At 34.3% G+C, this 16,359-nt stretch overlaps 1 protein-coding gene and 1 long non-coding RNA gene across 2 annotated transcripts in view; one reads left to right on the forward strand and one right to left on the reverse strand.

Annotated features, from left to right (window-relative positions):
* Positions 1-16,359, forward strand: part of LOC127834024 (uncharacterized) — a 166,681-nt gene that overhangs the window by 44,573 nt on the left and 105,749 nt on the right. The gene's annotated exons all lie outside the window — the stretch shown is intronic.
* On the reverse strand, positions 417-14,083 carry LOC127834022 (angiopoietin-related protein 2-like). Its single transcript, XM_052359577.1, has 12 exons — positions 14,049-14,083; positions 13,655-13,709; positions 13,162-13,244; positions 12,130-12,201; positions 11,540-11,627; positions 11,130-11,224; positions 10,675-10,743; positions 7,231-7,357; positions 4,733-4,863; positions 4,185-4,281; positions 1,365-1,526; positions 417-1,179 (listed from the first exon to the last, which is right to left on the reverse strand). The coding sequence occupies exons 2-12, from the start codon at positions 13,701-13,703 to the stop codon at positions 914-916; spliced, it is 1,239 nt and encodes a 412-aa protein (XP_052215537.1). The 5' UTR covers positions 13,704-13,709; positions 14,049-14,083; the 3' UTR covers positions 417-913.

Here is a 16,359-nt window from a genome sequence, read left to right on the forward strand (position 1 = left end):
TTGTGCTAATGCCACAGTGAAAATACGTTTCCATGGATGGAACGCGCTCATCGGAGCTATTTTGCTTGCGAATGCAGAATCTGGATGCAAAGTGGTTAAATGCAGTAACGGACTACATTCTTCGGTATACGTATATTATGTTACCTATGGGGCGAATTGCAGAAGGCAATCGCCCCAAAAACAAACGTTTTTACTGATATTTACCAACAGTGATTGAAGTGTTCAAGCGATCCGATCTTATCTGAAACAAAACGAATGCGAATAAATGGATTGCCTTAGATACCGTGAATAAACTAAACTTGTAAAATAAAGCTAACTTATTTTGATTCCTAGTTAAATGATATTTAAATTATCGCCGACACGGCGACGAAATATATGTACGTATAATTTAATATAATAATGAACAATAAACGATGAACAATACAAAACTTCACTTTTATTATGATCATCAAGTGTACACAAAATATTGAATTTCTACTTTACTTCTAAAAGATTTGCAACTGATTTATTACATAAGTTAACCGGTAAAGTTTTATTGTCTTACAAACATATCGTAAAATGTTTTGTACAAAACCGCAGTGTCACGTAATCATTGATACACAATAAACGTAGACAGGTCAATTTCAGTTTCGATTGCGATTTACTTTTGTTGATACATTTTTAACACAAGCGCTTCCCAATATTCGTAATGTACAAGATCTTTACAACCTCAAAGCAAGGACTAACGGCCTTGCTCACAACGAGCAAGTAAGTGTGGCATGCCTGGTCGGTTGTCTATCGTGGACTGTCATGCACTCTAATACCAAAAGTGACTATTTATATACCAATTTAACACTAGACGGTTGTATGTAATACATGGTAAGATGTAAGATCAAATATTCTTTACGTTACACGCAGTAAATACCGGTTCACATTATATTCTTCTTAACATCATTTTTGTCTCTTTCAACGCTAGATGTTTCGATGAATGGACCGGATCTTGCATAAATCCAACGTAAAAAATACCAGTACAACTGATGCAAGTTTCTGTTCCAGGCGGTAGGTAAAATCCATTTAGATTAGCCGATGTACAATAGTCGTACCACCAGCCTCCGTGGCCATGCACAGCACAGTCATGGTTGTTGTTTTCGTGGTCATACGTTGAAAATGGATTTCTTCTGACCATCCATAGCGCGTCGCCTGTTGAAATTTTATATACAATTATATAACACTTTCTCTCGCCATGGAACTATACATTTAGTAACATTTCCGAACCCAGTCAAGAAATAAAATAAATATATTCTTTGTGCGAAAGAACAACATTTGAAATACGACTGAAATACTAAACTTTTTGAAATAGTAGTAGTAATTAAGTGCCGTCTTACCAGCAGTTCCGTGACCATCGCCAGCATTCATCGTGTAATTAGGTGATGACGACACGTGAAAGTTAGAAAACACTTCATAAACCATGGATCCAGTAGCTGCCATCAAGTCGATCCGCAGTTCTGATTTGCCGTTGGATGTTAAAGCATGTATGTACTTCAAACCTGAAGAATATTAATATCATTTCTAAAATTACACTTTACTGTTATAACAGTTTCAGTTTATTTGTATAATGAGCAAATACAGGCTTTTGGAAACATACCTGTATAATATACACCAAGACGACGACACAGATGAAATACTAAACAAAAGCATTTCACATAAGTAGATAGATTTACCTCGAACGTTTTATAAAGAAGAAACATAGTGGCTAACTACTAAGGTGCTCATAACGTTTTAAAATAGAATTGTTGACAAAATATTTTTATCGATTGTCTAGTGTTAGTACTGGATATCAGAGATATGAACTTGTTGATGTTGAACAAAAATGTGTTAATTTTGTACTTTATTCTTAAATCTTGATAACGCGTACATATACATAATATGTGATATTCTAATTCAACCATGTTGAAACTGCTACAAAGTTTACATTTCGTGTTGTATGCAGCAATATTATTGTATCTACCAGATTCAATGTTTAATGAGTGAGATCGTCTTTATCTTGTCAGAGCTTTTCAATGACAATCAATATCCGCACTTTTAAATTATTTTTCAAATGCATAATCCTTTTTTTTAACTCATCAAATCATTAAATTTTCTCTGCGAATTATTACATCAGACGTTGACTGGACGTATTGATTTCGAAGCCGTTGTTTGAATTAACACACTGGTCTGTTATTTTAAAGTTTCCTTTTAATATTTAACAAAAGCCTAAATTTTCAATAAGGTTTTTAATAGCTTTTGTCCAGCATAGTTTTACATAAGTGTGTGCAAAGAGAAAATCTTATCATAAATAAATCGTATTTTTCAGTGAATTTGGTGAAATTACAATTTTGCACCAGAATTGAAGAGCCCTCTCTAATCAGATAACAAAAAGCAGCTAACGTCTTTATTCGTTAATTCGCCTAAGACGACTGCATTTGATGACTTTTGGTGCACAACTTATATATATTTACAGAAGCTGAGATGTATTTTGTAAACCTGATTGTTTTTATCGACCCCCCCTCCCCCAAACTCCGCAACCGTAGGTTATTTTAGGTACAACTAAAGTACCAACAAGTAACAACATAGTGTTTAGATCGAGTTTAAATTTTCCTAATATAGACAGCAGTTGATTACATTCCTTTAAGGCTTGCTCATTTAGTGTCAGAGGTGGGTAATCACGCGACAAACAAGATGTCGACGTACATTTCGAGACAGGTATTTTTCGCCGTTTTTTACCCTTCATTATTTTTTTAATTGTTAAAATGCCGCTCTCTTTCCAGCTATATCGGCAAGAAAGTGACTGGCGTTTAAAGCTTATTAATATTAGCTCTATATCACGACTTTACTCGCTGCGAAATTTCTTAGCGTGTCACAAATTACAGCTCCCGCTAAGAAAATTCGCAGCGAGTGAAGTCGAGATAAAGAGCGAATATTAATACGAAATTAACGCCTATCACTTTCTTGCTGATATGTAAAACGGCGAAAAATACCAGTCTCGGCATGGACTTCGCCATCTTGTTCGTAACGTGATTAGCATTATACATTATAATTTGATACCAGAAAAGAAAATTGGTCAAAGATTTTAATTTTTTCATTGTTTAAAGGCCATACAAAATTATTCGTGTCAAATGTAAAGGCTGTTATATAACACTAATTACTAGAGTATCATTTTATTGCTAAACTTACACATGTTAAATCCGAAGTATTCTTAGTTTAACGTTTACCGGTGTTTTGTTTCATGTTTTTTTAATGAAAATGGGTGTTTTTTAATTGGTCGCTTGTTGTATCCAAGGTTCATTTTACATTACTTTTAGCGTTAAAACGTGTGATTAATATGATAATGTGAAATCCAAGCACAGATAACGCAAGTCAATGGCTGATCGTGTGACAGACTAAAATGCGTGTTTGCTGTATTTCTAGTTATAAGATCGACCTGAAATGCTACATGCTTGGTACAAATAGGTAAATAATGCTGTATACGCGTTTTTCCATGATCTCAAAAAGTACGTTTCCATTGAAGGTTAAGTCCACTTAAACACTGTGCATCCCTCCGTGTTCGAAATGATAGTCAAATTCTTAAGAGTTCATTTCTTCTCTGGTTTAAAAGCCATCTAGCGATCGTACCCATGTTTTTTATGTTTTTTTTTCATATTCTATTTGTGTATGCAACATTTTCGTGCATTAACACAACGTTTATAGATGAATTTTTTGGTGCGTTTAGCTGCGCATATGTCGAAATCTCACTGCCGAATCCCTGTTTTTCGAGGCTGCTTTCATTTGTGCGAATTTCACTTTCTTATAAGTACTGAGAAGGTATCTTTTTGATCGCAATTATTGGAAGAGGACAGGTCCATCTTTTAAACGAAATCAGGCTTGCAAAAATTGATTCATCGGAAAGGCAAGAAAAACGCTTTGAAGATGGAAGTCTTATAATCGGACTCTATTTGAATAAGTTAACTTTTACATAGAACGTTGATAACTAGTTATTGACGTGCATTTAAGAAGGAATCAATCGCGAAATTGTGTAAATGTAAATTGCCTATATTGATTTTAACAGTGCGTTTACATTTTATTAGTGGGAGAGGAAGTAAGCTCCATCGGTTGAACTTAATGTTAATAAACACAAAATAATTGCTTTTTCGAAATATTGATCAATAACAAATCGATAAATAACTTACCAAGCCAGTATTCTCCACGAACGCTTCCAAAGCCGTTTTCGTAGGAAGAGAAATTCTGATAGAAATCCACAGATCCATTTACACGACGCTGAAAGACCTGATATTAAAAAGTATTAGTGTATTAGTTTTCATTAAAGTATTTTCCCAGTCTGTATGTGTATTCGTCCTCTTTAACTAGACACTAACCCAAAAATTACTTAACGTCAAACATTTGTAAAAATATAAACAGCGTCCTTGTAATGAAAATGTATGACAATATATAATGGTAAAATATCAGAAATAGAAGTTTACTAAGCAGTAGTAATAGTAGTCCTAGTAGTAGTAGTAGAAGTAGTAGTAGTAGTAGTAGTAGTAGTAGTAGTAGTAGTAGTAGTAGTAGTAGTAGTAGCAGTAGCAGTAGTAGTAGTAGTAGTAGTAGTATAAGTAGTAGTAGTAGTTGTTGTTGTTGTTGTTGTTGTTGTTGTTGTTTAGTAGTAGTAGAAGAATTGGCAGTAGATTATGAGGAGTATAATAATAAGTAGTTCAACAGCAGCAACTTTAGTTAATACCGTCCATCCCCCTCCGTCTGTTGTCATGTCACAGTACACTTCAATGTTTTCATTAGTCCCTTCTGGTCTGACTGTGTACGCACCGCTGGTGGTGGTGAATCTTTTTACATCCTGGCAGTCTTTAAACGGTTCTGTAATTTTTTTAAAGATTGACTAGATCTTTTGTTTTAATATGACATGATCTGAAGTGCTTATTTGGTGGTTAGGTTTTTTTCATTGTTTTTTGTGTTGTGTTGTATTGGAATCCTGAAATTGTTGTTGTCTCACTTCTTCAGTCAGTGGCATAATTATGTTGAAACAACTTGCTACAATGTTTATCTATTCAAGATGGTGTGTCAAACCGAAGGAACAGTTCGTTACCTTTATGGAAATAGAACGTACTGTCAGGCAAAAGGTCAAACGAGAGCTGGTATACATATGTCTCATGATAATAATCACAGGTAAATGTTATGTCAAGGTAAAATATGTTGTCACGTAGTCTTTGAAACTTAATAAACGTACACATCTCCATTTCAGTGTTCATAGCGATTTTTTCTGTTGATTTAATTCTAACATAACGTTTTCCAATGTTCGTAAAACATTCGGAATTACAAGTTAAATGCGGCGGCCTCTCGCCCCATGAAAAAACATATTGTTTGACCGCAATGTCCGGTTGTGTGCATGGTACTGTCTAGTTACCTTAAACAAAATACAGATATAAACAATGACACAGTTGATTGTAACATGTGCAAATTCTGACGGGCCGTATGCAAAGTCACGTGTCTAACAATTGCAACGTCAAATACGTATGAAACGGACAAATAACGAATACATACGGAATTGACCGATGTTTTGACGCTTATTATGATACGTATTTAAACAATGATTCATCAAGTATAATATAACACCAGGAATGTCCGAAACTTGTTGACGTTTTATACCCGAGGCAATGAGTTGATGGTCCAGGCGTGATTGCCTTTTGAAGAATGTATGAAATGAGTTATTGCGTTTATAAAAAAATCGATTATTATATTTATTCCATGATGCCAAAAAATCGTTACGTTACACACAACCTTTCCCTTGAATTTGATTTTTAAAAATATTTTATGATGTAAAAAAAATAATAATAACTATTGAAATACGAAGTACATAAAAACATCGTTGATATAAACACAGGTATGATGAAAAATCTGCGGATAACAATAAGATCTTGACGAACGTCTCTGCTGAAATAAATAACAGAAGGTATTGTTATACAATGTAAATGTCAATACGGTGTTGCTTTAAAGTCGGGTTTGTCACTTCCGCCGTCAAGAAGATTAGCAGATTGTCAACTCGTCCATGGCACTTCGCAATAGTTTGGTGTTTCAGATTCTGTTTTCAAAGGTTTATATTGCATCGCCCATTGTCGTTTTCGTTTCAATCATCGTTGTCGTTGTTTGCGTTGTTGTTTGTTTTGTTGTTGTTGGTTCCAGCGTCATAATTTGTCTCTGGACATTAAGATCTTCTATTGGTCATTATGCTTACAAGGTATTAACTATAGGAGTTTTTACCTTGATGGCTTAGATGCCGAAGTTAAAGTTGACTTCGGATGCGTTATATGCGCATGTCAATAACATGAGCCACTGCATCAACTCTATGATGTTTAACATCATAAGCATTTTATCCAGTGCTGCGTCACTTTTTGTCCTTCAAAGATTCTCAGGCGCTGATATTTTTTAATAATAAAGGACCACGTATTTCACTTTGAGAGCGAAACACAAAGATGTCCCTTATGCATTTTATGTTGACGAATTACCGTCTTCAATTCGTTGTGAAACGCGTGGTGTGGCGATGTCGATCTTCAATGGCGTAGTCTTGAAGTCTCGAGCTTTCATTTGCGTTGTGTTGATACATGCATCAGTTGTTCAAAATGATGGCAAACATTTATAAAAAAAAATAATATAAAAATTTGTTATTCTTAAATATCGTCATTAAAAAATATCAAAATACTGCTGGATCAATGGTACTGATGTTAATTTTTCCTGATAAATTCTTTTATTAGCTTTCGAAAACAACCGGTGCGTAGTTGATTCGTCAAAAATTGTTATATATATAAATATATATATATATATATATATATATATATATATATATATATATATATATATATATATATATATATATATATATATATATATATATATATATATATATAGTACGGGATTTCATCCTGTGCTGCAAACTTGATCAAGATTAGAGGGAAAATGCATTATTTATATAGAAATATCTCGTTTTAAAAATATTTTCTATATTAAAAAGGCAATAACTTAAAAATGCAATTTGTCCAATATGGCCTAAATTATCAATTGTATATTGTTAATAATAATAATAATAATAATAATAATAATAATAAACAATAACAATAATTATTGTTATTATATTAATAACGGATCAGTCGTAGTGCGAAATAAGGTGACACCGGACTAAACAACAGGATCAACAATTTTCAATTATGGAATAAGTAAATAAGAACTTACCACAATAACTGTTGCAAAGATCTTGATCGCAACATCGGCGGCAAGTGGTTTCCGTTATTGACCTCGTATCATCCAACACAGACCTGCCGATAATTGCTGCAACATCCGTCTTGTGCTCTTCACAATACTTCAATATTAATTTAATTATTAATAAACACTCGCATTTTTATCGTTATACATCTGTGTCAATAACCACATTGTATACTGAGCTTCCTACTGGAATACTCAAACACGTTACATTGTAGGGTGAATCTTAATTTAAAAAGTGTATAACTTATTCTATTATAACTATTCATTCTTAAAAATGGAAACTGGTTTAACTTTATTTTAATTCACCTGTATGTTGTTTCGTGTTGGTTCAGTCATCAAACAACGTGTGCACTTCGTTAAAAAAATATGGCAGGGTATGGGAATGCACGTTTGAAACCTATGAGTTCGGCTTATTACGATAACAGAGGGGGTAATCACGTGACAAACAAGATGGCGACGTCCATGCCAAGGCAGGTATTTTTCGTTGTTTTATACCCTTTATTACTTGTATTATTTTTATTATTATTTCGCTCACTTTCCAGCCATATTAGGATGAAAGTTACTGGCTTTTATTTCATAGTAATATTCGCTCTATAACTCGACTTTACTCGGTGCGAAATTTCAAAGCGGGATGACCTAATTAGGGCTCCACTAAGAAAATTTGCGGGGAGTAAAGTCGATATTTAAAGCGAATTTAACTACGAAATAAACGCTTATCACCTTTTTACTGATATCGCTGGAAAGTGAGCGTCATTTAAAAAATAAACAGAAGTAATAAAGGATATAAAACGGCGAAAAATAACTGTCTCGGTATGGACGTCGCAATCTTGACTTTCACGTGATTACCCCCTCTGGTTAACGTTTATGAAATAGACAAATGGTTGTACACCTGTTCATTCTGAGATTATCTGTTTTTAGAAATTTAGTATAGTGGTAGCCTTGAAATAATATTTATATGTCTCTCAAGCTTTAAAAATGCAGGAGTTTGAATAATCATTATCAGTGAGAATATAAATAAGATCATCGTGAACATAAAGTTCCGCCATGTTTTCAAAACTGTGCGACACTTTCCATTTAACATGTAAATAAACATGTTTATTTATAGATCTTTGCACAGCGCAACTAGTTTTTCGTTTACCGTCATATCACACCAAGAACGATTAACGGGACCAAACAATCCGTTTCAAGTTTTAAACATTGGTTTTCGTTGTATAAAGATTGAAACGAAATATGGACAGGAAAATACATTTCGTGATTTGTTTTATAATTAGTAAAACGAACAACGATACAAGAAGAAGTTAATTTTGTTTTCATATTTTGTTTTTGTTTTGGTTATTAGAAACCCGGAATATGAACTAATATGTACGGTGGCATAGAGGTGGCATTCACTCCTCTTTAATTGCACTCCTCTTTTTTCTATCTCGTGGCCACGACTTAGTAACTTAGTAGAAAAACAGAAGAGTGCAAAACTAAATAAAAGAGGAGTGCAATTAAACAAAAGCGGTGCAGTAAATAAATGAAGGGTGCATTAACCAAAAGAGAAGAGAATTTCGAGATCTCGAGATCCCGACTTAGCTAACTCGTGGCCACGAGTTAGTCAGCCAATCAAATACTATCTTGTTCCCTCAAATTAATCAGTCAATGAAAACGTCCTAAAGGCAAGGCTCTGATATAACATAACATACTACTATTAGTACTACTATTACTACTACTACTACTACTGCTGCTGCTGTTGTTGTTGTTGCTGCTGTTGCTACTACTACTACTACTACTACTACTACTACTACTACTACTACTACTACTACTACTACTACTACTACTACTACTACTACTAATAATAATAATACTATTCTCTCCTCTTTTGTTTTATGCACCCTTCCTTTATTTACTGCACCGCTCTTTTTTAATTGCACTCCTCTTTTATTTAGTTTTGCACTCCTCTTTTTTCTATCTCGTGGCCACGACATAGCTAACTCGCGTTAAATACGCGTTGATTTTCATGTTTTGTTGTGATGAATGCAAAACGGAAAACGAAACGACGGTATATACACGGCCAAACATGTTGATGTCTCAAAGGCAAATATTTCTCTGCTTGAAGTAACATTACCTGTCGAATTATTATAAAAATGTAATACATCAACTTTACCTAAATTAAATATGCGTTCGTTTAAGTTTGAAATATTGGCGACACAGGTGGTTAGCATGTGGCTATGATATTAATTAGAGAAAACATCATTTTGAATGATAAATAATCAAATTATAACGAACGATCAACTTTTCTGAAAAAAAAATCACATATATACATAACTAGGTATCCAACTCAAAATCACCCGAAAACAGAGTGCAATACTTTGAAAAGCTATAACTTCATAAATTGTGCAGCGATTTCCATAAAGTTTCTGGAAATGTACATATCTGTAATATTTCTACAAATGCTTGGTCAAATTCTAAGAAATAGCACGATAAACAACTCGCGTGACCTACTCGTTAACGATCAGACCCGATTTATGAATGAAATCTTCGGCCAGTTGAAATGTTAGTAAAGAAAGGTTTCAAAGGGCGATGGACTGTTAGCTTTGATGCATAATATGACGGCAAGAATGGTAAGAATGTTTTTTTCTTACCTTTTATTTAATTATGGTATCGAGGTCCGTGAACTTTGCATGGAAAATTCCCTTTACTCCGTGAAGATTTCAGTCTTAGATCGGGTCTGATCGACAACGGGTACGTCACGCAAGTTGTGTATCGTGTTATTTCTTAAAATTTGACCGAGCATTTGTCAAGATATGTACATTTCCGGATAGGAAGTTCATTTCTGCGTTGAATAAGACCAAGTTCGTGAAAATCGCTGAATAATTGATGAAGTTATGGCTGTTCAAAGCGATGCATCCTGTTTTCGGGTCATTTTGAGCCGAATACCTTGTTATATATATATATATTGGATAGTGTTTTTTTTCCAGAAAAGTTGATTTTTCGTTATAATTTGATTATTTATCATTCAAAATGATGTTTTCACTAACTAATATCATAGCCACACGCTAACCATCTGTGATTGGCGACTGCTTATGGATCATGTCGGATTTATTGGGGGAAAACAAAGATGCACCATGCCGTGTTATAGCGTTGACTCGTATGGTGCAATAAATTAAGACATGGATGCGACACATGCGTAGTACACTCGTATAGCTTACTACCTTTCTCCTTATTCAAATAAGTAAGGCTTTATCGATCAATTTATTAATGACATATTTGCTTTATCGATCAGTTTATTTATGACATATTTGCTTTATCGATCAGTTTATTAATGACATATTTGCTGTGACGACGATTGTGCGATTCTTATTGCGTGATTTTAGCTAACATCGGCAACATAGAAAGCAGTGTTTACAATAATATGTGTTTCCATTAACTTACCGCCGAAACGGCGCACTGAGATGTGTAAACAGTGTCTCCAAACTCGCGTTCTGCGTCTATCGTGCATACCTAAAAATAGGCAATATACAAACTGGCACCTAAAACCTAAATATTGTTTTACACGTCATCATGTGTCATTTGGTACATTCGTAATTCAGCTTCTTAAAAACAAGATATTGTGTAGCTGATTCTTACATATTATAGGCAGATAAAAACAATATCAATAATCAATAGTAATTTCGCAGTGCGTGATTCATTACTGGCGTAATAATCTTAGCTACGGCGCAGCCTTTATAATGTAGATATGGACCTGTAAAACAAGTGTGTAGTCTTTCGGTTGAAGCACATTACTATAATCTTACTTGTATGATATTTTAGAATTTCGGTTCAGTTGTTTCAGTTTCGAGTACACATTTTGAAGTTTGAACAGAGCTAAATGTATATGAAAGGCGTACCTCGTGGCTTCCACAAAAGTCAATTTTATGACAGTTTCGTTCGGTGGTTTGAGATGAACAACTGTAGCATATTGGACCGCGATTTTGTGGATATCCTGTTTAAAACAAATACCTGAATTGCATAGCAAAGTACATTTATGTTAATATGTGACATTTGACATATGATCTTTTTAGACGTTTCTTTGCGTGTTTTGTACATTCACCACTTTCTTAAGCGAAACATCTAACAAATTAAAAGATGCATATAAAATACAAATAAAAATAATAAAACCAAATACATTTAATAATTGTGAATGCATTTCTTCCGCAAAGACGCTTGGTTTTGTGGTATTTTACCATACGCCTACTTATAAGCGACACAATCTTTTGTTAACACAAAAATTCATTAAACGAACCGCAAACCATCCTACCGGGATGTCCACATCCAGCCGAATTGCATAAGTCTGTATTGCAGCATTCGTCACACGCGTTGTTCTCATGAGAACGGTTTGAACACGCCTGCAGTCGCGACGTTATACGAATGTTATGTTGGCGTTTTAATGACTATTTAACGACGTTAACATCGACGTACATTTGTTGAAATTAAACATTTAACCGTTTTAGTGGTATTTATTTATCAGATGCTTCTCATTGTTTTAGTTCAAATAAAAATTATTAAGAATATGTTTATCGTAAGCATGTTCAACGTTAAAACTTCCTATATACTCTTTTATAGAACAAACGTTGTTATGTTTATGAGGCGTCAATACAAAATATAATAAAATCACATAAATGACTGCTCAGATATGTTTTTTAAACTAAACAAGCTTTATACATTCAAAACAATAAAAAAGAACATGACGTTTCAAACACAAGTTTTATTTAACATTTAACATTTAACATTTAAAGTTTTATTTCGCAAGTAAGTTCGCCAACTAGCAACATTCATGAACTTATTTTATGGATACCACTTGTGTAGTATATTAGATTGAATTTACAATACAAATTGCTCTCGACCTACCGATGCGCGTATACAACCAAGGTCAAACAGCACATCTCCAAAGACGTTTGTTTTCTGGTGAATATGACAAACCTACAATACAATATCTAAATGTATGTGCGTGTTTTGATACTCAGAATTCGTTTGTTGACTCGATGTTGACGCCATGTAATTTAGATGCATGCGCTATGTTGACTCAAAACAAAATGAGACAAAAAATATTATATTTGGTTGAGGACCTATCAATATGTGAATATGGGGGAGCGAGGAACCTGGATTAGGCAGGATCCAGTTTTTTTTTACTTTATTCAATAGATGGGTTGCAGCTTTGCCTGTTTTTAGTTATGCAAACATTTTTTTTCTAACTTCATAATAATATACCAATTAAAGCATTCTAACAAATACAGTACGCTCACTGAGATAAGAAGTAGATTGATCAGGTGCTCAGCTGTCAAAAATTGAAAGACGGATATCGTGATCATCGTTAATGGTTGTTTATTGTTTGGTATTGTGTTATTGTTTATAAATGAAACAATACGTGTATTAATGCGACAAAACGAAACATAGCACGACAATGCGACATTCAAATCTGTTTATATCGTGCACCGTGTAGAACTGTAACCGGGTTCCGTATGACATCACTTTATGTCCGGTTTTGAAATGATGAAGTAAACAACAACAAAAATACAACGGACATAGCAATTCGTTGTTTTTTTCAAAACCACCGGAACGTGGTTGTTAGCTTCTATATTTGATCGATATGTGTAATAATAATAATAATATCAGCCGCCATCTGCGGAAATGGGCCTTATTGATGTGCGTAAGGATTCATCCCAGATAAGCATGAGCAGTCCGCACAGGCTGCTCAGGGACGAATCTGTTTGCTTTGATGGTATTCAAAATTTAAGAAGTCTGTTTATGGCGAAAATCCAGTTAAGGAGGAAAAAGTCGTCCCTGATCAGCCTATGCGGACTGCACATGATTAGCTGTGGCGACACTTTACGAAAATAAATTAAGCCCAGTTTATACAGAACGAAGCTCAAATATAGTTACCTCCCCTAATTGGCAAGCCGTGACATATTTACAGTGGCGGGGATTCTGGATATCCGTGCAGTGCAGGCATGACAAACAGTTGACTAAGAAATATGCGAAAAATGTATAATTAGGAGGCGTCATTTATATGTTCGATCGAGAACGACATCGTTATGGGAATTGAGACAGAGTGTTCGCACACATGAACCACGTCTCTAGGCCTAAATTTTTAGTCAAAAGTCAAGGGGAAATGTGAAATACCCGGTATAGGTGATTATTCGACAAGTGTCATATTTTCATCTTAAATATACATGTACTTTATGTTTGAGTGTGTCCGTGTGAAAATGACTCGTGGCTGTTAAATCAAAACTCAATCATACATTTATTCAGGCTCTGTAACGCAATAGTATTAAAACAAATATAAATTTAACATCAACACTGGATTGCACAAGAACAGAATTACCTTCCTTGTTAATATAAAGACGGTTAGTTTTATTTCTGAAATATTACTTACCACAGCTAAAGCTAGCTAAAGCGAAGACAATGTCCCAAAAATGGAGCATGTTTCACTAAAACAAGATACAAAAACATTACCTAAACATTGCGTCTACCGTTTATTAAAATCCCAAATGTAATCTTTAAGCGATATAAAATATACTTATGAATCTGAACATAATGAACATTTTGTTTATAAAAAACACAGGTTATATAAAAAGCCATTTGTTCAGCGACAGATATAAAATAAAGCTGACACTTAAGACCTTCTTTTGTAAAACGTTGTGTAAAACCATTTTAAATATGCTAATATTCCAAATCAAAAAGAAAATTATGCTGAAATCTATATTTAATTTTTGTATTTGAATAAATGAGAAACACATTTATGCCAAACGAAATTAAAGCATTCTCACCGTGTTGTCAGACCAGCGAACTTGTAGTAAATGCAACGCGTTGATCATAATGAGGAATTTTAAACGAATCCTTCTGTTATCTTATCTCTCCATCATTCGTCCGTTTAAAGCAAAAAGTGCTATCTGCTTGCGTTCAACTAATACTGATGTTGTCTTCTGGACCTCAAGAGATTGTTATATGTCCCAATTAATAACGTGACAATAAGAACGTGAGTTACCACACAAATTACGATAAACATGTACATTCATCACAACTGAAAATCTGCAGGTCATATGTGTAACGATTCGCAGATCATATTAAGGGAAGCGATGAATTTGTTTAATATAATTAATTTAATACACCGTACATCAACAATCCGTCGAGAATGTATTTACGCGTCTTAATAATGTCAGGTAACAGAAGCGGGTCGGCGCATAATCTCCATCAAGCGCATTGATACACCGTGCGCTCCTCACGAAACGAAGGATCTTCGTTATATTTCAAATGTCTCGTGGGGAGCGCATTCAACTGTTTGGTAATTGGAAGTCTGACTTTTATGTGCGTTCCCTCAAATTTTCTTTGACATTCAGAATTGTTGCAGCTCAAAGAGTGTCAGTGGATTTGTAATTTGTGTGAAGTACATGGGACAGTTAGTTTCTTTTTGGAATTGTTTTGTCTGTCCTTGACTTTTCCAATATTGTTTTGTCTGTATTGGTTTACAATGTAACGTATAGCCAATGCCATATGGCTTATATGTAGCATTTAAGTTTGCGTTCGTTTCGTTTTCCTTGTGATATTATTCTGACCATTAATAATCGTTATCTTATGAAGATTGTTTTTCCATCTCATAGGCCTTGAGAAATGGAATGAACGTAGCAAAAGAGACTTAAGCACTACACATTGGGCTATAGGGTTGCCATGTGTGCGTCCGTAAAATACTGCTTTTGTTCAGCAGCCCATCTTTCTGACCATCTTCAATGAAACAAACTTTAAAAGTTCAGCAAAAAGGCATAGCAAACACTTTAACAAAAATGTATCCACTTTGTGTGTATTTATGAATGTATTTCTTTAGACCTCCTTGCAGTCAAGGATAACCCATGAAAACGCAAGCACTTATTTCCAATGGGGTCCTTTGTTTTTTTGCTGAAGAGACAGCAAGCAGAAGAGACAGTAAGGAGATACAAGAAATCTACACGCGAGAATTACCTGGGTTTCATACCAGTACATCTCTAGTTGGGTGGGAAACACTTTAAGCATTTCTGAAATGTCCAGTGCCACGGCCAGGAATTGAACCGGGGACCTATGGAATCGTAGACCAGTTTGTTACCACTCGACTACCGCACCTACGATATGATATCCCATGTGTGTTGTAGCTATCATGCTCAATATTGTGGAATCGTCCCTTGAGAATATATGTCTTATTTCTACAGTAACAAGTTTTCCCATCAAGTTTATTTTGAAAGAAATAATAATATTTAAAGACAATACTAAATTGCCCGTTACACGATCAATGGCAATATCTTGTTCATTTAGGGAACTTGTTTAGACATAAGGCGCAGGGTTAAGGGACGAGGGATTTTTATGCCTACTCATTTTTCAAATATTATGAGTGCATCGGACATTTAAGGTTCAACCGGTTTTGGTTGGTTAGAATTTTTTGAACGGGCACACTAAATGTATAGATGAATCGTTGATATTCTACTCGCATTTTTTTACCATATATGCAGCACAAAAAGATAGTCTTGAACCGTTATTATCTTTATAATATTACAAAAAACCTGCATTATACTACCTTTTTCATTTGGTTAGTGTATAAACGGTTTGACAGTGTAGGTTCGCAATGAGAATTGACATTGTGTAGCTGATAAGGAGCACTTAATTTATTGAATTAATTTCTGAATTTTTCATCGGAAAATATTTTTTGAGAAAACAAGCAATCTTTAAAAACTATTAGGGAAACTAAAAGAACAAACTAATTTTAATAAACTAAAATATTTCAGGTATGATTCGTTTGCATTTCGAATTTAAATCGATAGTTTGTTATTTGTTACGTTAAAAGGGACGTTAAGGGTCGTTATTTGCCTTTATCCAAATAATTTACAACCTACTATCAACATGAAGTGCAGAGAGTCATCTTTTCTAAATATCCTCAATGCATGTATTTGTTCAAAAGACGTTATCTCCGGCCCGAGACAAAGACGCCCACTATTTCCCAATTTTGACGTCATTTAACGTTGCTTTTTACGGCAACGTCACAACTCCGAATATTATAGACGCAGATTGCCGCGCTTTTTATTCAATCAGCATTAAGGTGATCCAAAATGTGATGAA

Source organism: Dreissena polymorpha, chromosome 6 (genome assembly GCF_020536995.1).
Source record: "Dreissena polymorpha isolate Duluth1 chromosome 6, UMN_Dpol_1.0, whole genome shotgun sequence".
Taxonomy (NCBI): domain Eukaryota; kingdom Metazoa; phylum Mollusca; class Bivalvia; order Myida; family Dreissenidae; genus Dreissena; species Dreissena polymorpha.

What these genes read in the sequence shown, in the direction of transcription:
- LOC127834022 (XM_052359577.1), bottom strand. Translation starts at nt 13,703, where the DNA reads ATGCTCCATTTTTGGGACATTGTCTTCGCTTTAGCTAGCTTTAGCTGT. An exon ending in TTGGTTGTATACGCGCATCG is followed by an intron (nt 11,628 to 12,129) that starts GTAGGTCGAGAG and finishes TCGCGACTGCAG; the next exon opens with GCGTGTTCAAACCGTTCTCA. An exon ending in CTCAGTGCGCCGTTTCGGCG is followed by an intron (nt 7,358 to 10,674) that starts GTAAGTTAATGG and finishes TTAATATTGAAG; the next exon opens with TATTGTGAAGAGCACAAGAC.